Source organism: Phallusia mammillata, chromosome 4, assembly GCF_965637545.1.
Source record: "Phallusia mammillata chromosome 4, kaPhaMamm4.hap1.1, whole genome shotgun sequence".
In the NCBI taxonomy this organism is placed as follows: Eukaryota; Metazoa; Chordata; class Ascidiacea; order Phlebobranchia; family Ascidiidae; genus Phallusia; species Phallusia mammillata.
The window spans coordinates 15426096-15446688 of NC_137255.1; the positions used below are offsets into that span (position 1 = coordinate 15426096).

General features: G+C 36.1%; 4 protein-coding genes across 4 annotated transcripts; 1 reads left to right on the top strand and 3 right to left on the bottom strand.

Annotated features, from left to right (window-relative positions):
* Positions 1–13: 13 nt before the first annotated feature.
* LOC145224728 (E3 ubiquitin-protein ligase TRIM23-like) lies at positions 14–7205 on the bottom strand. Its single transcript, XM_080091298.1, has 13 exons — positions 7118–7205; positions 6763–6888; positions 6204–6320; positions 5823–6011; positions 5076–5200; positions 4581–4734; positions 3661–3843; positions 3156–3371; positions 2733–2873; positions 2307–2436; positions 1948–2058; positions 1669–1793; positions 14–1050 (listed from the first exon to the last, which is right to left on the bottom strand). The coding sequence occupies exons 2-13, from the start codon at positions 6835–6837 to the stop codon at positions 871–873; spliced, it is 1746 nt and encodes a 581-aa protein (XP_079947424.1). The 5' UTR covers positions 6838–6888; positions 7118–7205; the 3' UTR covers positions 14–870.
* Positions 7206–7578: 373 nt separating this feature from the next.
* Positions 7579–12577, bottom strand: LOC145224727 (uncharacterized). Its single transcript, XM_080091297.1, has 12 exons — positions 12119–12577; positions 11658–11838; positions 11131–11319; positions 10579–10790; positions 10320–10358; positions 10130–10204; positions 9790–9933; positions 9606–9729; positions 9356–9536; positions 9122–9265; positions 8616–8775; positions 7579–8377 (listed from the first exon to the last, which is right to left on the bottom strand). Exons 1-12 carry the CDS (start codon positions 12483–12485, stop codon positions 8001–8003), a joined length of 2193 nt encoding a protein of 730 aa, XP_079947423.1. The 5' UTR covers positions 12486–12577; the 3' UTR covers positions 7579–8000.
* A 597-nt stretch (positions 12578–13174) lies between these two features.
* LOC145224731 (RNA demethylase ALKBH7, mitochondrial-like) lies at positions 13175–14308 on the top strand. The gene is made up of 4 exons (XM_080091304.1): positions 13175–13569; positions 13648–13821; positions 13886–14016; positions 14074–14308. Exons 1-4 carry the CDS (start codon positions 13309–13311, stop codon positions 14243–14245), a joined length of 738 nt encoding a protein of 245 aa, XP_079947430.1. The 5' UTR covers positions 13175–13308; the 3' UTR covers positions 14246–14308.
* Positions 14236–19994, bottom strand: LOC145224729 (solute carrier family 71 member 1-like). Its single transcript, XM_080091299.1, has 11 exons — positions 19176–19994; positions 18805–18900; positions 18661–18723; positions 18459–18586; positions 18278–18392; positions 17963–18166; positions 17119–17232; positions 16631–16815; positions 16478–16575; positions 15971–16140; positions 14236–15234 (listed from the first exon to the last, which is right to left on the bottom strand). Exons 1-11 carry the CDS (start codon positions 19254–19256, stop codon positions 14959–14961), a joined length of 1530 nt encoding a protein of 509 aa, XP_079947425.1. The 5' UTR covers positions 19257–19994; the 3' UTR covers positions 14236–14958.
* Positions 19995–20593: the final 599 nt, after the last annotated feature.

The window sequence follows — 20593 nt, forward strand, 5'->3', positions numbered from 1 at the left end:
TGAGACCAAAACATATCTATCTTGCTTTGTGTAATTGAAAACAAATAGAAGCTTGATGTACGACAAATTAAGAGTTTCTAGGAACAAAACAAATGATAAATTACCACAACATCAAAAAGTTCCACAAGATTGTCGACGTATAAACAGAGAAATATAACAAAAATATACACTCCAGAAAGTTTTTTCATGCCGTACTTATACTTTGTTGAAACTCAGATGCAAACACTTATCCGTTTTATCAGATAATCAGATGAGAGCACAAAAACAGGCTTTTAGATTTTATCCGTTGTTAGATTTCTGGCTGAGTTGGGGGAATCACCATACGCAACAAAATCCTTATTGCGGATTAAAACGCTTTGGTGTAAAAATCGACTCGCGTAAGTTTTAAAGCATCAGTTCCACATATGACGGTATATGTCGTTGTACTGTGTCACCTTAAAGACAATTAAAACAGCATCAGTAAATTTCGTTCACATTGATTCCAGACCTATTACACACTACAGATCATGTTTATTCAATTCAAAATCAAAACTGAAATTTTAAATAACTTCTTTAAACAGAGTAAACAGACAGTGTTAATTTTCCAAAATACTGGAAATTCTCTACTTCGTCGACTAGTCGGCTGGAATCAAGTCACAAGCTGTTAGCCGAGGGCTAAACGCGTAAAATATAGTAAAAACATAACAATGAATTTTAAATTAGACGCAAAAAACAAATACTCGATCGGCGGAACTGTAAGTTTTGAACGCACAACACTTACTTATATTTTCCTATCTAACACTGCATCGCAATCGCGCAGCAAACGCTAGCAACAGGAAAGCAATAAAACTAAAAAATAGCAATAAAATTTCTCACACAACACAATAGATATCACACGACTTCGAGCACTCCAGCGGCCACTAGCTGGCGCGAAAGCCACAATAAACCTTCCTCGAGTCCCGCCCCGGATGACGCGTCACAGGGCAAAGCTTTCCAGGATCGGCCACAGCAGAGTTTGTGAAGATTTAACCTCGCAATAAGTTCATCGCACGGAACTGCGCCTGGTAGATCCTGTTAGGGCACAAAAAAATACGTAAAAACACAGTGGAATAGGATCGTTTCTGGGGGTCGAGATCTGAAAGTCAGGTCGCGAGGTTTACGGGTCAGCTTAGGGTTCGGGAAGCTTACCTAAAAAGGGCTTGATTACTTCACCCTTGTTAAAAAAATTCGGGTTTTGGACTGCTACTTTTGGGTTCTGCCCCGTTTTCAGCTCTGTGCGGGTTTTCATAACCAGAAGTGTATGCTAAGAACAAGAAGGCAATGCGTCCAGACTTTACAAGCTTAACCACTGCTCAGTCTCAAATGTTTTTGCCTACATGTGTATAAAATCCCATCGGCGATTTAGTGGAGTTTTTTGCCTATCTCATGCCCCCAAAAAAGTTTTGAAACTGATTGTCACCTTATCTAATTTTATACCCCTTCGTAGAATTTGAAGGTAATTTACAACCGATTTTTTACAAGACCTTATTTTCGCATACCCAACACAATTTTGTTTACCCCAAATTATCTCTACCGGCATATTAAGGTTTCCCCCGGTTGAAAAACTCTGGTTTAAACCGTAATTGAACACTGAAGTCTTTGCTGGTATTTATCAATGCTTATTCAACAACATGTGATTTAGGTAATTACCTGTTTGTTAGCAAGCACGAGCAAAGCAGCATCCCTGAGGTCTTTTTCACACATCAACTTGGCAAGTTCGGCGTGAGCTTCCACGAATCTATCGCTGTCGCAAGAATCCACCACAAATAAAACAGCTGTATGAAAAAAGCAAACATTTGATTTTATCACCAAACACATGTGTCACCAAATACACAAATATGAAGATAGGAACAAATATGCGTCCAATATATTTTTTTCACGTACGAAACATAACCCACACAGGCATTTGATTCGGTTGTATGTATTTACCTTGTGTGTTGAGATAGTAATGTTTCCACAGAGGTCGGAGCTTGTGTTTGCCGCCAACATCCCACACTGTATAGCGCAGATTGCGAAAGTCAACCGTTTCAACGTTAAAACCTGAGTGAAAAAAATTAAAACTGACATTTCAAAATAGTAAAGTGCAAAATATGAATGTTACGTGCAAAACAACACGTATTTAGTTAACCAAGAGCTTTAACAAACGACGCTACGCTTACTACAAAACAGCGGCTGATCAGTAAACTCTATTGAAATTGTGAAATACATTGTCATAATACTTTTTACGGCTATTACTTTAGTAATTTGCCTAATTAAAAAGTAGAACAACTTTATGGATCAATATTTACCTATCGTGGGAATTGGTTGCATAAATTCATCTTGTTTCAACTTGAACAGCAGGGTGGTTTTGCCTGCGCCATCCAATCCCAACGTCACAACCCGAATCTCAAGTTTTCGACCAATGTGGATTCGGTTATCCTGAGACGAAAATGAAATTGCGTTAGAAAAGACACGATTCTATTCGTAAATTTTGTCATTTGAAAATTAAAATTGTTTTCGACGTTTTATAATTCAAGATACACCAGTATTTTAAAATTATATCAGAGAACCAGACCAAGCTTTGCATTTGACAAACATTTTCCTAAATTTTTACCAAAGAAAAATCCTTTCAAAATTGCATATTGTACAAACAAGTACCATAAAAAGAAAACTATAGCTTTTGCGAGAACAAACGGTCTCCTGTTCAAAAAGTAAGTCCTAAATCGCATCCGAACCTTAGTAAATGTAACGGGTATAGCAGGATCAAGGGCATCAGATGCTGCTGAAGTTTGTTCGCTAAACTGACGCTGTTGTTGGTCGAACATGTGATCAAGCGCCTCCACTTCTGACCGAGCAGCCAGTACAGTGCAGTCGTTCTGTGGTTGAAAACATTTGTATTTAACATTTTCACACACCAAAAAATCTTAACCCAAAATGGCAAAAACTGGCTTCTATCAGCAATTTTAATAAATTGTAAAAATATACTCGTTAAATTATAAGTTTGAAATAAAATACATAATATTGGTAAACTTTTTGCACAACAGCAAGATCAAACTGATTTTCTGTGTAAAGATAAAAAAGGGGTTGTTAAAGATGTAAAAAAAAGCTACTTGCATAAAAAAATATATTTGAATTTTAGTTATGTCACAGCCACTGACCTGGCGTAGTACATTATTGCAGTGTCCCAAAGCAGCTGATATTTGTGAGCGTAAAGCGGTTGCGTCATCGTGCATCCGACGTAGCGCGGTTACGCGTGATTGTACATGCGAGTCGAGCGTTGTTATGGCAACCTCCTCCTGGGCGGCCAGGGTCTCTCGAAGCCGGGTAAAATATTCCCTCACACAAGCACGGGCAGATTCGGCTGTTCCAGTGTACTGGCAAAATAAATGCGCGCAGTTAGTTTTTAAGATCCTATAAAACACATCAGCGTGACGTTCGTCGATGTTTTATGATAAAACACAATCGATTTTCAACTCCTGACATTAACGATTTCGTTCCTACATTACGAATTTAATCCCACTGCCCAACCTAAGAGCTTTATAAATTCGCCATAACGAAATTTGTATTATAAATTGTAAAATGATTCCACACAAAAACAGCCATGCGATTGGCGCTTTTTATCTATTGGCATTGCAAAGCACTTAAGCATTTACTGCATTTTACCTGTTGCCTGGAGACCACGCCACCTTGGTCGGAAAAAAGTCGAATGCCACCTTCAACCCTTTCAATGGCATCAGCCGTTTTTGCTGCATGTTCGTTTACTTGCGATAAAAATGCACCCGCTCTCTCTGCTGCCTCCCGCGCAACGGCTCTCGTTGAACGAACTTCGTTTTCCAGTAAATTGTGCTGTGATAATCATGCAAATTATTAACCTTGATAAAACATGCCACAATGCCACAAACAAAATCTTTAAACATCTGTAACAATTACAGCTATTGTTCGTTTATGTCAAAGGTTCTCAACCTTTCACTAATCGGGTACCACTGACATTTTGTTTCCTGTGGCTGCATACCACTATAATCCTATTTGAATGGGAGGACCAACATATAGGCCTATTTTCTTGACTAGGTTAGCATATTTCTGAAGCCAGCAGGCAGGAGCTAAAAAAACACCCAAAAATCGAATTGCGTCCAATACCAAGGCGGTTCATTTGCGAGTGGATAGATGAAAGTTAGTCATAACAGTTTTCCAGACAGTTCTTCTGTAGCATATTATTGATGTGTCACACACGTCATAAAACATACTGATGTCACAACATCTGCTCAGTCAATCAATGCAGCAAAGAAAAGGAGAACGCAGTTTTTTAGCCAACTCAACAGTTACTTGTTGGAATGCTAGACTTGATTTTAATTGAGAAAAGCAGTACTACAAAAAGCTACTTGCATACCTTACACATACTGCTGGTTGAGTGCCACTGGTTTGAATTATGGCAACTCTATCTAGGTAAATAGTTTTGCCTAAAAATGACTTACAATGCTATGCAATGACCAAGAATGATTGTCAAGGACTTATAGGTGTGCCAGAAACAAGCATGTTGCATGTTCTATGCCTAAAATTAACTACTATGTCAAAACATGTTAAACCTTGTGGCCTTTATGTTTCCCATGTTCTTTGCAAAGATAACACATTGCTGGACTGAATCTGCATTCTTCTTGTAAGCAAGCAAACTCAAGTGCATGTGTTTGATGCAGGGGACACATTGTTGGCTGAGATGGTTTATCCTTGAGATCAATCCGTCTGTTAAAATAAAAACTGATTAGGACAGCAAAGACTAATCCCATGATCTGCACATTATGACTGGAGTTAAAATCACAAACTCAGTGTGTAGGCTTTATACTGTTTCATTAGAATGTAGTGCTTTGTTGGCTTATAAAGACAAGCTATAACCATCATAAAATTTTGCAGCATATTTGGCATACTAAAACACATATGTTTAAAATATAAAAAAATATATATTTGAGTTTCTGAGAAGTTTTCTGAGACTCTAAAAACAGAAAAAGTAGTTTTATGGAAACAATTAGGTTTAATATGCTGTTGGCGCCCAAAAAAGACAAAAACTTTCATAACATAGATTTTACTTGTGTTTTGAGAGTGTTCTGGTAGAATGTGTGGATGCTGAGCAATTTTGACACAAATTTGTGCAACAGACTAAACAGTACAAGGTGGCCACATGTGAATCATCCTCGTCACAGCATGTTGCTTCCTGTCAACATAAGATATGACAACTTTAAACATGTTTTATCTAGTACAACATTCTATTCATAAGAAAGCAAGATCCAACACATTATACCAATGTCATTTACAAGATTCTACCACTTTATCAACAGAATGTTGCAAACAGCTGTACAGTACAATGTAGGTCAGGCTTTGTGCTGAGAAGAGCTGTTTAAAAATCATCATTACATGCTACAACAGGATGGCTGTGAGAAAATGATGGTAAAAATCTGAGAAACTTCATGGTATTAAGTAGCAGAAGCTTTTTAACATCTGTACAGAAAATTACTATAATAATGCAAGTAGTATTTGTAAATATAAATTTTTACATATTTTTAGTTGTTTTTGGGCTATTTTTAAAACAAAACATTTTGGTTGAAGCAGTGGGTTTAACCTTTTTTCAGTCGACTGCCTGTTTTTGCAACCCAATGTAATTGACCACCCCCTTCCCAAAATTTCTAGGTTGAAAACTACTGGTTTAAAGGATAAACAATAAAGACATACCTAAATTTGCATTTGTACCTTGATGACTACTAGATGCATTTTAAACTCATTGGTACTATTCTCAAAATCAGCTAAAATGGCTTCAGTTAAAAAAGAAATGCACTTACAGAAACCAAGACATTTGTATCACTGTCCAAGTTTTTGTGGGAAGTTGATGGCTGAAAAACATGTGTAATTCCTCCAAGCTGAAGTTTTTCCATCAGCTCAATAAGTGCAAAGTTCTTTTTTAAACTCCAAACTCCACCTGATCCCACATCAGTAATTTGGCGATCCATGGGACAAACCAAGCTTCCAGCCTAAAAACAAAGTACTTGGTAACTTAAATAAATGCCCAGCAAACATGTTTTGCATAATTCAATACAATAATTTCAAAAATATGGTTAAATTCATCTGTATTTCATGGCAGCCAGGAATGTAACAGAGTTAACTTACTTCTAAATATTGTTCACATTAAATGTACACACATATAGTCCATGTTAAATCTTTACCTGAATAGGCAATCGGGTAAGACAATCATGACAAAAAGAATGGCCACAGAGCAGCAAACGAGGTACTTTGTCTCCAGATAATGAAAACTGCTCTCCACAAACACCACACTCTAAAACCTGAAATTCATTTGCATGAAGAATTTAGTGTTCCAAAGGCAAATAATCCTTGATAAATCCATCACATAGTTGACATGGTAACACAGTTCTGTACACTGCAAGAATGCCACACTATGATAATGAGGTAACCTACATTAAAGGAATTTGTAAATACATTGCAAATATATATAAAGTCTGCATACACTTCAGTTTCATTGCACAGATGTTGCATTTCAAATTTTTGCTAATATATATTAGCATTAAGTGTTAAATAAATTCCAGCCATGTAGATCAACTTTATAAAGTATAAAGCCTTACTAAACAACACTGAATTTGCTACATGGACCAAGAGTTTGATGGGGACGTCTCTTGACCTTATTAAAATAAAACACCTTCTATGCCCTACAATCAACCTTTTACCACTGAAAAATGTTTACAAAATTTTGTCGTCAAGAAAATTTACACTGAGAAGTCGATTTTCTGTAGAGCGGTGCCTTTTTCGTGGCAGCAAGTCCAAAAATGTAGATGAAGACGTCATTCTTTATAATGCTTTAGCTGATCATCACTCATCAATTCCTTCTACAATTGACTGCAAATAGTAATGTATGATCACATTTTATGAGAATAATGTTGTTGACCAAAATATAACATTAAGGTAAACACAAAAACAAAACAAGCAGAAACATTGGGGTCGGGTGTACTTATTTGAGAATATAAAACTTAGCGATCACTTTGACCTAATACAAACAAACTGAGGGCAAGTTAAGACAACAAAAATATGTAGTATGGTATTGAAAAGCTAATCAACAAAAAGCTACCTTTTAGGTGTTGTTTTCGTTTGTCAATCGAACACTGCATCCACAAAACACAAATGACGTAATGTTGCTGGTCGAGTTCAGCGAAGCATGCAAACCTAACCTATAAAAATCATAAATCTGAGCAGGACAGAGTTTTTGAACGAAATCCTTTTCTCGTTTGCTGGCAGGCATAACGCTATGTGTTCTTTCACCAAGCTAAATAAACTCAACTCACATTTTTAGACCTGTAACTTGACGTTTTGAGTTTTGACACAAAATTGCTTTGAATTCCTAAATCAAAGATGGTCTGACAAAGAAAGTACTTGAAATAAAAACAAAACAGGGCGTTCTGCTCTACCACTTACGCTACAAGCAAGGATTTTGAAAAATTGAAAATACATGATACGACACTGTCTTTCATTATTTTCATATAAGTCACATTGAAGTTCTTGCATGTCTTTATCTGTGCTGGTAAATCGGTGTTTACAGTCGAGATGTTTATTTCATTGTAAAACCACATTGGCCAACCAGTTGTACATAATTTTTTTGGCACTTGAAAATGAAATTGATATGTTGTTCATGTACAAAACATTTTAGCATTGTCAATCTTGTTAAACCCGAAGTAAGACAAGTCGCACAACTGCAAATTCGCTTTGATACAAAAGGCAGGAGACACATAAAAGCAACAAAAAAGATAATAAAAAAAAAGGTTTGCGCAGGGTAAGACTTTGATTTGTGCATTTGACGCCATTTGAATACTTCAAAATTATAATTTGGGGGTATTTTAAAATACCACTTTAGGTAACATGACAAAGTTGTGTCATGCTCGAGCCAGCGCACTTGGTGAAAAGCAACCAATGGACGCTTGAACATCATCTTCAGGGCATTGGTGACAGTTTATTAATCAGGTAAGCGGCATTTTATTACCTTCGAGACTTATACCGACAGCACGTTGCATTTTACTGTTCTTACGGCGCTCTGCAAAGTTTTTAATATGCTTCTCCAGGCGTTCATCCTTACGGGACTTCGACTTGCCACGTTTCTTGTAGCCTCCATCGTCGTCTTCGTTATCAGCATCAACGTTCCACTTCGGCCTCACAACATAGTCTTTATGTGAGGGCATTGGGACTCGAGCCCTCATAACAAATCCTCGGTCACCAGGACGAAGCGGCTCCTGGTCTTGTGCCGGGTTGGAGCCATCCCTACCTGCCTCCGGTTGTCCAGTACTTAACCTACGTCGCTTAGCTTGTGGCATTTGTTCCAGATCTCTCTGCTCGCGTTCTGAAACACGTTTCAAGTTACAGATATGCGGTAATTAATTAAATATGCATATAGAAGCGAGAAAAAATACGGAGAAAGACAATTTGTGCCCCGGGATGATGACCCATTGTTTCAGTCATAGCATCCCAAATCTCTGCTAAAAAAACAACAAAGCAATACTGCACAAGCAAAAACATATTTCAGCAAAAAAATCGTATAGGAGCAAATGTTTTCGAGGTAATTTATTACGGGTGCTTACCTCCTCTGCTCATGCTTTTAAAGTTGTCGTTGAGACCGAATATGGGCCTTGACCATTTGTTAATAAGTCGTCCAGCTGATTCACGGTTATGTCGTGTTTCGCGGGGATGTTTAAATAAAATCATCACAGAACGACCGATCCCGCTGGATTTTAGTGTTTCCTACACACACAAAATCATCCAGTTAAGTTATCAGTTTATGCATTCACCGTCAACATAGCAACACTTTTTGAGAACAAACAGTTCCACTTCGTCAACAATTGGCATTGGTCTGTGGCGGTATTCCCACTACGGAAGCCTATAAGGGGCTGGGACTATGCCAAATAACTGAGCAGAAAGCATCCTGGGCAAAACCAGAGAAAGCGAACCCTGTCCTTGGCGCTTACTTATGGTAGGGGTTCACCGTAACGATCTTAGGCACTACGTTTAAAGCTGAGATTTGAGGCAAAAACATCGCACATGCGACGAATAAACGAGACACAAAATTGGAAATCCATTAAATGCTTACCGCACTAACTGGTGGCATGTCATGTAGAATTTTGAGTAGTTCAGTTCTGATGCTTAAATGAGGAAGACTGCGATCTGGAAGCAAAGATAACCAGTCGGCAATTGCAGCCACCATTCCCATGTCTACAAATGCTTCCTTAAGATCCTGCGAAAAGCAAAGACATTTTTACCTATTGCAATGGAGGTAAAATCACCCTAAAGAATATCAAGTAAATTGATTTATTTTGTCGCTTGCCTGTTTGGTCAAGTGTCGAACTACTGTTTGCAGCATTTTTAACTTTTTCAAAGCAGGTTTTCTTGACCGGTTCGCCTCCTTGTCTGCATCCGCAGCTTCTTTCATTTTGAGAAGCATTGCACTTATAATGTCATCAGAATCTGAAATCATTGTCCCTCCATCTCGCCTTCGCCTGTCCTTCCTATGTGCAGAATGGTCAGCAAATATGATTAAATTCTGCACATTAAAAAATTGTTTAACAAAATATTACCTTTCTGCCTTCTTCTTCTGCATCATAATGTCAAAATCATAAACCAAACCAGATTCCTTGGAATCTTGAATTCCTTCATCTGAATCATATCCAACAGGCTCCTCAGCAGTTGCTGGGGGCTCATCTAAACAATTCAAAAGTGTTTAAAGAAATCAAAAGTTAGTTATCGGACATTCCTTTTTACCTTGGTCATCTTCATCTGAGTCTGAAATAATTGCTCCATGTGGTTTTCCGGTTTTTACATCATCTTCACCAAATCCCGTGAATTCCTCGTTTTCATCATCACTTTCACCAAAGATGTCATGGATAAGATTTCCAACACCTTCCCCTTAAAGGAAATAAGTTAAAATTCCTTAGGTACTAAAAAGCTTTTACAAGTTGGAACAATTTTGGAAATCTATTCAGATCAGCAAAAAAAGTGAATATTTAATTTTGTCTATAAAACCAATCTTGTCTTCAACGAGTAAAACAATAATGTTTAATTTTAAATTGACAAAAAACATCAAAAAAATTGTAATGTTTACCTTTTTCTGGTTCTTCTTCACTTTCCGAATCAAACATTTTGGCTATTTCTGCATGACTGGGTGGGGCTGATTTTTCTGTGGGAATTTGTACGAATAAAAAAACTGGCATTTCAAATAAAGAAACAAGCAAACATTTTACAAAGAATAAAACACTAAGAATATCTGCAAATAATTACATATTTCAAGTCACCTGATTCTTCTTTGGCTTGTACTTCTTCATCATCAGAATCTAAAAATTTAAATTTTACAAAAATATTATATACGTATATGGTATGACCTGTAATAAAATAATAATGCACAAAAGAGAGTTGCATTCAATATCATTTATTGATATTAAAATGCTAACTCTGATTCTGTGTTAAGTTAAATTATTCACCGTTTTAGTTAAATATTCAGTTTTGTTCAGTATATTTTAAAGGCAAGTAAAGTGCAACACTGGCTGTAACTACCTCGAAGGTCGTCATCAGAAACATGGCCGAGTTTTACTCCATCACTTCCAGTTTCTTCCACCTCTCCCTCTTCATCACTATTTGCAACATGCTGAGCAACATTTTCTTCTTCTGCATATTCATCTTGTTTTTCTTCCTCTACTTCCACAGCATCCTCATAAACATTGTCCTCTTCAGCCTCTACAGTTTCTTTTTGAACATCTACTGTCTCTCTAAACAAAGTAAGTTTGATTAGTAAAGATACATTTCCCTCTAATATATTTTAAGTAAAGTTTGGGGGTTAGTTGAAACATTTGGTCATGAAACTTAGTTGGGAAATTAACATCAAATTCAAGTGTTGACAAATTTATACTATGTTTGTTCAAATGACCAACTTTTGGCCTGTGACAAGTTCACTTAAAAACATTTGTCCTGCAAAAATTTTGATGCATTTGTATTTTTATCTCCACAATGCGAAAAGCAATAAAAATGTAAGATTAATTTTTTTTAAACATAGTAGTCATCTTTATCGAACATCTTAACAGTTTGTCCAGAGTTACAACAAAAACTTACAACTCAGTGTCTCCTTCTGTGTTGATTTCACTGGATTGCATTTCATATTCTCCTTCAACAACTTCAGTGGTAGCTTCCCCTCCTTCATATTCATCCTGTGCCTCTTCCTCCACCTCAACATTCTCTATGTATCCCTGTTCAACTTCTTCGTCATACACTTGCTCAGAAGCATTCTCAGTAACTTCAAGTCTGTTAAAAAAACATGGTTAATAGAGCAATTCAATGGATAACATGGTCACCAGATGTTTGTTAAACTGATTTTAGGCCTATGAGGCACAATTCTTAATAAAGGGAGCGATTTTAGGCCTATGAGGCACAATTCTTAATAAAGGGATTTTTTACTTGTTGGCATCAACTTTGAAGTCACTCACCAGTTCTCACACCAAACACGAAGTAACTACTATTATATAACTCTAATCATCCAGTATTTTCACACCCCTCATAAACAGTTCTTGCATGCCACACTAGGTTAAGAACTCCCACTTTAATATAAAAGGAATTACTGGGCGCAATTTGCAATATCATACCCATCATTTGCTGTAGAAAATTCAGGTTCCATTTCTTCATCATCCACAGCTTCATTCTCTGCTTCAACAACATGTTCAGCAACTTCTTCACCCTCCTGATAAGATTCACCTTCTTCCTCAGGAAAAATAACAGCCTCTTCTTCTTCTTCAGGTTCATGTTCAGCATTTACAACTTCTGTTTCTGTGCAGATTCAAAAAAGTTTCCTACAGTTGATTCGTCATTAGGAATGTTAGAAAATGTGACATCCACATTACTCACATTGTTACTGTTTCAAATACATTGCCATGTAGCAACATAATATAACAACAAATCTCATTTTGTGACTAAATTTGAACAGTAACTGTCGATTTGTTTTGTTATTTTAACATTGAAGATAATGAAAAATCTTTGAAAAGCACAAAATAAAATAAATATGTTCTGATGCAAGATTGGTGTAGCACTCCAATAATATGTTACTAACCATATTGACTTTCCACAGTCCCATCTTCCACTTCTTGATCATTTTCTAGAACATTTTCATTTTCTTGATACTGATCAATGTTGTCATTTGGAGAATGCTCTGATTCTTCTTCCTCTACGGCATCATCATATTCATTCTCTTCTTCATGTGTTACTTCTTGGTTAATAGCATCATTTGTTTGAACAAGTGAGGCATCGGACTCAATCAACACTTCTTCATTAACATTAGAATCCTCAACATCATTTTCAGCAACAAGTTCTTCATTAACTTCTCCCATTAAAACTTCTTCATTAGTGTCCACATATTCTTCCTGGTTTGTTTCAACATGTTCTTCATTTTCAATTTCCTCTTGATATTGTTCATCCATTTCAATTTAGAGAAGAGTTTTATTTAGGAAAACAAATTAATTTATTTGCTATACACTGTGTAAAAACTCTGCAAAGCAACATCTGGGCTTAAATTTATACAATTGTGTTTTTAAATTTAACTTAAAGAAAACTAAAGGTAAGATTATTTAGAATGTTTGTTGCAGCATATTATTGGTAATTAGTACTGCTCCATTGCTCGGTCAGAATCCTAAATATCATTTCTAAAAAATATATTTTATGTGTTAGTTCAGAAGTACAACAACAACCTTCAAAAACAGCAAATTTTTGAAAAAATAAAACTAATGAAGTTGAATACATAAAAAGATTCTAAACATGACACAAAAAGAACGCGGCTTGTTTACAAACAAAAATACCATTTCCCTGAACTTTAGCCAGTTGTTTACTGCACATTCACTATTTTACAAAACAAACACTACCTTTTGTTTGACACCTTTCCCCAAACCCAAAACCTCCCATCAAAAATGCTGGGCAGAACCTGCTGTTACTTTTAGTTTTTTTCAATTTATCAAGCCAAATTAAAAGCAATAAACGACAATGGATTTTCCGATTCTGATTTCTGACAGGAACCATAGACTACTTATAGTAGTCTATGCAGGAACTGGTCAAAGTCACGGGTGAATAACCAGAATCACGCATGAGTGCACTCATTTTCCCACGGCCTTTCAAGCCAACAATAGCAGTAAAGGTCGTCGCGCAAAAACGGATTTAATGAATAGTGGGATTCTGGTATTGTAGTAAACTGCGTGGTTTTGTTTTGCTTTAGTCTGCAATTGATGTAGTATATTGTTTAATGCCAAACACATGAAGTGCTTGTCAGAGCTTTTGCACATACGGAGGAGTTGCTGGCAAAAGCTATTTGCGCAAAATTCATTCAAGCGTCCATTCAGTTCTATTAGTTACCAGGAGCTGTTCGAATATTCATCAAAGAATGTGGAGAAAGACGCGAACGACGGGTGCGTAGTTTTGCCAAACTTTATAACTGAGGACGAAGAAAAATGTTTACTGAACGAAATTGAACCCAAATGGGGTAAATCTGTCTATCAAGAAGGACACTGGGATAATGTGGGTAAATTTCGTGAAATATATGTACCACTACCAAATCTGTTAAATTTCAATTTAAAATTGCTTATGTTTTTTTAGGCAATTCATTTGTTTCGCGAAGTTGAAGTTTCTAGTTGGTCAAGAATTAACTCAACCATTGTGTCGAGAATTAAATCACATTCGTTTAATTTTAATGACACTATTCGTGATATGACCCATGTTCTTGATTTGTCAGCAACAGGTTTTATTAAACCACATATCGATGCAGTTAAGGTAAATGCATTACATATACAATGCATTGTCAAATGATTCTTTGGTAAATGGAGATTTTTATTAGTTCTGTGGATACTGTATTGCTGGATTAAGTTTATTGTCACCATCTATTATGAAATTTTGTGATGAGAAAAATCCCGATGAATGGTTCAAAGCATTACTACCACAAAGATCTTTGTACATCATGAAAAACAGGTAAAATGCTGTTGCTGTTTAACACAAAACCCCATGTTGTTTATATTTTTCTGTTAGGGTAAGATACAAATATACTCATGAGATCCTAAAGACAGAAGAGTCTTACATCAATGGAAAGTTTATTTCCAAGGATCGGAGAATTTCAATAATTTGCAGAACAGAATCAATGGCTTCACAACAACCAAATGACATTTTTCAAGCTGTACCTGTATCATTAGATGAAACCTGACATAAATTTTTAATATTTCACCACCATTTACAGTGTTTTGAATACAACACAGAGAGAACATGATAGCCATGCAAACCTTCCCAGTAGTGATAACATAAACGAAACAGTTTTATGGCACACATATTTTTTTGTATTGCACACAAAAAAGTTGTACTTTATTTTAAAGTTGTACTCTAGTTTTGAAATTAGGATGTCAATTCAACAGAAGTACACACTGCACATGTCTCACCTAACATTGCTGGCAAGATGGTACTGAAGCATACCAAAAGTCCATGATATTGGATGGTCAGTTGGTCACAACTTATAGCAGAGTGGAGAGTAAATTGTGCATATGTGTAGACAGCAAGTGTTTTTTATTTAACACTGGTTTTGACAATAACAACTGATTTCACACTATAACATTGCTCTTTGAACATCAAAAACTGGTTTAAAATTTGTTGGACAATGTTAATACCAGGCAGATACTGAACACAAACGTAGTTCTGGATTACACTGTAATATAATGAGTGCACTTTTATGTGCCAAAACAACACAATTAGAGGTGGTTTTAAAATTACCATTAACTAGAAGGTAGTTACACCCCATCCCACTCATAGTAATTGAATTAGATGTTACAAAAATACCTTGCTGAATAAAATCATGCATTGCATATTATTTCTGCTACCATGGATTCATTTCACAACAAATAGACACATAAAAACAATTAACCTAGGCTATAACATGTTGTCGTCATCATCATCAGTCGCCAACATGCAAATCTGTTCCTCAGAGTCTGAAGCCTTGTTTTGGCTTAATTTATGTGAAGCATTTCGTGAGGTTAATTGTGACGAGTAATGGGAGTTAGTTTTCACAGTGCTTTGGGAATCTCTTTTGCGATCCTTGGCTCCCCGGTGGATAGCTTGAAAGTTCTTGGGAATAAGGAAAGCTATCAACATTGCAAGCATGGCAGCAAATGCTCCAAACAAAAATGGTGGACCAGGTAGTGCATTCTGTAAGTTAAAAACATTCATGATAAAAAAAGTGGCTATTTGCATTCACCCTGGTACGTAAGGGTTTGATGTCTGGTGTATTGTAGTTTTAATCATAAGGATTATTAAACACCTGGACCCTGTCTGATTTTGGGGGCAGACTACAAAGTAGTGATGCACCGAACCCGCCTAAACAGATTCAGGCCGAAACCGAATATGGGGCCAAACCTAAAATCCCCGTTTCTTTGGATGGTTTCAACTGAACCTTGTGTTGTTGATGCGAGTGAACTCAATTTTGACAAACTAAAATCACTTTCACAATGCGTAAGCTCAGCTAAACATCTAATATTTTGCAGACAACATGGCTGGTATTTCATAGATAGTTAATTTATGATGTTTCGTATGAGGGTAAATGAAATTTAAGGCCTTAATTCCATGCAAATAAAAAAAAACAGCGGATTTGGCCGAAATGTTTCGGCCAACCGAAACTTCGGTGCATCACTACTATAAAGCATTAAAATTTCAAGTAATTGGTTTTAATCGGATGTGTTTAGCTAAACGTTATACTTTTATTATTACTGCAACAAAAGTTCTTGTTGTGAAACTTTGCATATTCTCACACATCTCTGGAGATCCCAGATTTACACCTATACAATACTTTCGAATATCATACAAATATTTACACATTTTCTACATGCAAATAAAGGATGAAAAACAGTAGTTAGTGATAAAAAATATTCATGCAGTCCAAATTTACCTCATTAACATGTAACGCACTGGATGTGTTGGATGAAGTTGACTGAGAAACTGGATGCAGAGAAACCATTTCTATTTCAACATTGAACACATGGAAAGTGAGTCCAAACAATGCTGGGCCAAGGCCGTTACACAAGCCCCTTATGCCAGTAACCATTCCCTGTACTACACCTAAAAACAGATATGAAAAGATCATTACTGCAAAAAGGACAACTACCTGCAATGTTTTGATAGTGTTTGTTTTAATAGTATTTGTTTCATAGATATGTATAAACAACACAAGTCAGTTTTAAAAAACAATCTTACAGGTGTACATTTAACTTTCAAATATTTAATTAACATGAAAAGATTGCCTTGACAGACTATTTTCAGTAAATTATTAGGGACTGGTCATCTCTCCAGCAGAAAGCGTCTGACAAGACCTTAAAATAGCCTTTTTGAGGTGTTCAACAGTCAAGCAATGGTTAATACCACTTTCTCTTTTTTTTGTGTCAACTTCAGATTTTACCTTGTTCATCACGATTTGACAACTTTGAAACAAGGGCATTAAGTGAAGGGTAATTAATGCTTGATAACGCCGCCAAAAGACCAGCCAACCACATAACCCTGAAAAACAGGAAAATAAGTACACTGACAACATTAGCAACAAGTACAGTATTACCATTCCATTTTTCCAAATGCAAAACATGCAAGCTGGCTAATTTGGGCTGTGAGCCCAATAAGGATGGTGTTTCTATTACCCACAGCTTGAAATAGCATGGTTAACACTGCAGTTTGTGCCACTATTGACAAGACACCAACAACTGCTATGTATGCGGTGACTTCATCATTGCTAAATCCTATTACCTGTTATTAAAAAAAGTCAGTTTAAGTAAATTGAAATGTAACATAGTTAATTGCAGTTTTGTGCGTTAAGTATGGTTGACTTCTTTAAACTTACAGACCAAAAAATTGTGAAGACACTAAAAATAATATACAACTTTCAGACAAAAGGTATTTTAAGTTTGCATTTCATTGCTAATAATGCTGAATTGTGACAAATTTTTGAAGCATTAAGACAAAGATGTTATTGCATTGTGACCAGGCACATATTAACCGACGCAAGTCTTGTGGTACTTGTCACGTCTACTCCCAAGCATATTTACTCACATGGCGTAGATAAACAAAAATACAGGAATACTGCCCAGCTTCGGGTAGATAGGACAGAAAAACAGTGAGACATAGTAGTAACAAAATATTGTTGTCCCCAAGCCTTTTTAATGCCTGTAACACAAAAATTAAAAGGTGGTTTAAAAACAGCATACTGAAAATTAACATTGCTTTTTCATACTTTATAAGTGTCAAGTGAATATTCACTTGTCAAAAGGCACTTTTAGAAAAACATTATTCAGATTACCAGCACTGGGTTTGTACACTTAAAAACAGGCAAATGGCAACTAGGCCAGTTTAACAAATAATACACAGCTAAAAGGCACACAGGTACACAGCTAAATAGGTCAATTTTGGTTGTATTGTAAATTGTAATCAGCTTTTCAATTAAAGGATGTACAAGAAGTGTACTTATATTATCGGCAGAACAAATGTTTGTCTTTTTATTTGTTAATCTGCATTATACAATGCAAGCTGCATCATACTGCATCGTTATACACCTTTTTATTTTACAATTAAGGGTTTAGATATTATGTTATAAGTTTGACACAAAATCAATACTATATGTTATATCATTTCGAGAAATGCACATGCCTTTAACACATTGATCATAATGTTGCAGGCTACTAATTACTTATTGCCTGCAAATATATCATACACTGACCGTTACCTAATGTGTACATTGTGTTGTTTTTATGGTTAGGTTAACATACAGTATCAATAATGTTTGGATACATAATACATTCCCAAATGCTTATTTGCAGAATCATGTTCCTTGGCTGTGTACTAGTATGGTTTTTGCACATCAACATAATAAAAGTAATAACAGACACCAGAAACTTACCCCAAATGGATCTGCTTGATCCCATGTAAAAGGGCCGACCTTGGGGCTTGGAAGTGACTCTGGAACTGCCACAAGAATAAAACAAACATCCAAAGCAGCAATGGAAGTGGCGAGCATAACCACAACACCATACCCATATGTATCACTTAGATATTGTCCAATAGCTGGACTTGTTACTAGACTGGCAGCAAAAGTTGCAGACACCTATGAAACAACAAACCTACAATGTCAGCTACAACATATACCTTATTATATTTTGTTAAGTTAACCACAAAACAGCATGTGTGGTATTTAGTATGTTACAAGAGCACTTACCAGTCCATATGCTGTACTTCTGTTTGCTTCATCGGTGATATCAGCCACATATGCGAACACTATTGAAAATGTAACAGCAAAGCATCCTGAAATTGAAATCATGGCAAAAAACCACCTGAAACAAACGCAGAGCATTTCATCTGGAACGCAAGAAATTTTGTGTGCATGAAAACACCCTTACCATGGACTGACTACCATTAGTGGTATGGGGGAACATGTAAAAAACACAGTAAGAAGAAGAAACGTTTTGCGACCCCAAACATCTGACAATGCTCCTAAGAGTGGGGCGGCAAGAAATGAAAGTATACCCTAAAACAAACAAAAAAAACAAATGAAGGCATAGAATAATACAAGCAACCCAATAAAAAAATAGCGGTACAAACCTTGATGCCTTGGATCATACCATTAATTAGAAATGTATGCTCCTGGAAAGTGTTCCGTAGAACCTAATTTTGCAAAAAAATAGTTATAGCAAGCAAAAATCGCAATGATTGGTTTTAGGTAAAACAATAGACAGACATACTCACATCCATCATTGGAGTGGTTAAGAGACCCCAGGCAAAAAATTCTAAGAAAATGACAATGACAGCATGGTATACACTTGGTTTGCCGAAGCTAACCACCTGAAATAAAACAAACTAGTAAACAAGTTTGGCCAATTAACAATTGGTTTACTTAATTTGTGTAGTAAAATGCATCATTTAATGGCCAATTGATTATTAGCTTAACAAGAAAATTGGATTGGAACGTGACAAAGTAGAGAAACAAGTTGATATCTTAGGTATTACATACAATGGCGCTTTATATGTATACAGCAGGAAACAGCTCTTTCAAACACTTTCACATTTAGCCATAAATAAAATCCATAAATAAACAATTAAATCATAATCCTTTTTACCGTATCCTTCATTTTGTACTTTTTTTCAGATACTTCTTGGGACTTTGGCATCTGTTTGTTTATACCCTTCGTTTGATTCATCCATTTGAATAATCAAAAAACCTACCAAAAATGACTGCCAGGAGCAGAACACCAAATTTTTTAATGTGTTTACAAGGTATTTCACTTTGTATCTAAACAACAAATTAAGGCTTTTTAAAACCGATGCATTTTAAAAAATGGTTGGAGATTCAAAGTCATCGGTCTTAGGACTCAAGGAATCACATAAAAGAAATGTCCAATATTCGTGGTCCTTGCAAACACAGTAAAAAGTATATCCTTTGCATGCATCCAAGACAACAAACATACTTGTATGTTACTAAATTATGAGTCCCCAGTCTGCAGAATATGGCAAGTGCATGCATGCTTTATGTTGAAACAAAATTTTTTGCACGCTATTTTTGGGGTTTGTACACAGCAATTTTGCACCAAAGACGTTTGATTGGCCTGCCTTGACCTCTTTTACTTGCTTTGCGCCTGCTGAAATTGGTCTTGCACACGAACTTACGGGTCGTATTTTTTATTTGTTGGAATCTTCCATCAGATCTCTGTGTTAGCAGAGCAGTTACATGTTTAACCTGCTTTGCACACAAAAAATCCCTCATTTTAGGGTTAGAAATAATGAGGGCAGATTCAGTAGCATTGAAATTTTAAGAACCTTTGTCTGAAGCCCACTAAACACTTTTATATTACCAAATACCAATATAAACCGGAAACTCCCATAGTGCCAAACCAAACCAATGCAAACTTTGTTTTAGTGTTACTCATGGCACCCAAGGTTTAACAAGAAGTGCATCTAAACATATTTTTGATAATGAGATAAAAACGGTATAACATAAATTTATTATAAGCATAAAGATTTGAAACCCTTGGAAACTATGTCGCTAAAGTTTGTTACAAATTGTTTAAATACTTCAAATAATAACTGGTCACGTTCATTTCTATTAATTGCCTGCTCTAAAGATGTCATACGAGTAAACACTACGCAATTGTTACAAACACTAAGGCACAACTCACAAACCTAACCATTGAAGTGGACCAAAGTGCATTATTGTTTTTCCAAACCCATCGTTGGACATAGACATCTTAAAAAGGCTGGTCATTCTTAATTTTGTCGCTTGTCGTGCGGAGTATCTACTATCTAGTTGTCTATGAACGGTAGATGCCAGCAGTTGGCAAATACTTTTGGCTCGATCCAATAATCAGTCACAAGTTCAAGAAAGGATGTGCCCCCCCCCCTCGAAAAACATTTAAAAAAACGAAGAAAACAGAAAACGAACTTAAAAGCGACAAGTATTTACCCAGTGTTATACAGAAACTATTCCTGAAACAGAAATTGAGGACGTTGTGGATCTCTACCGAACTTGTCAATGATCTTA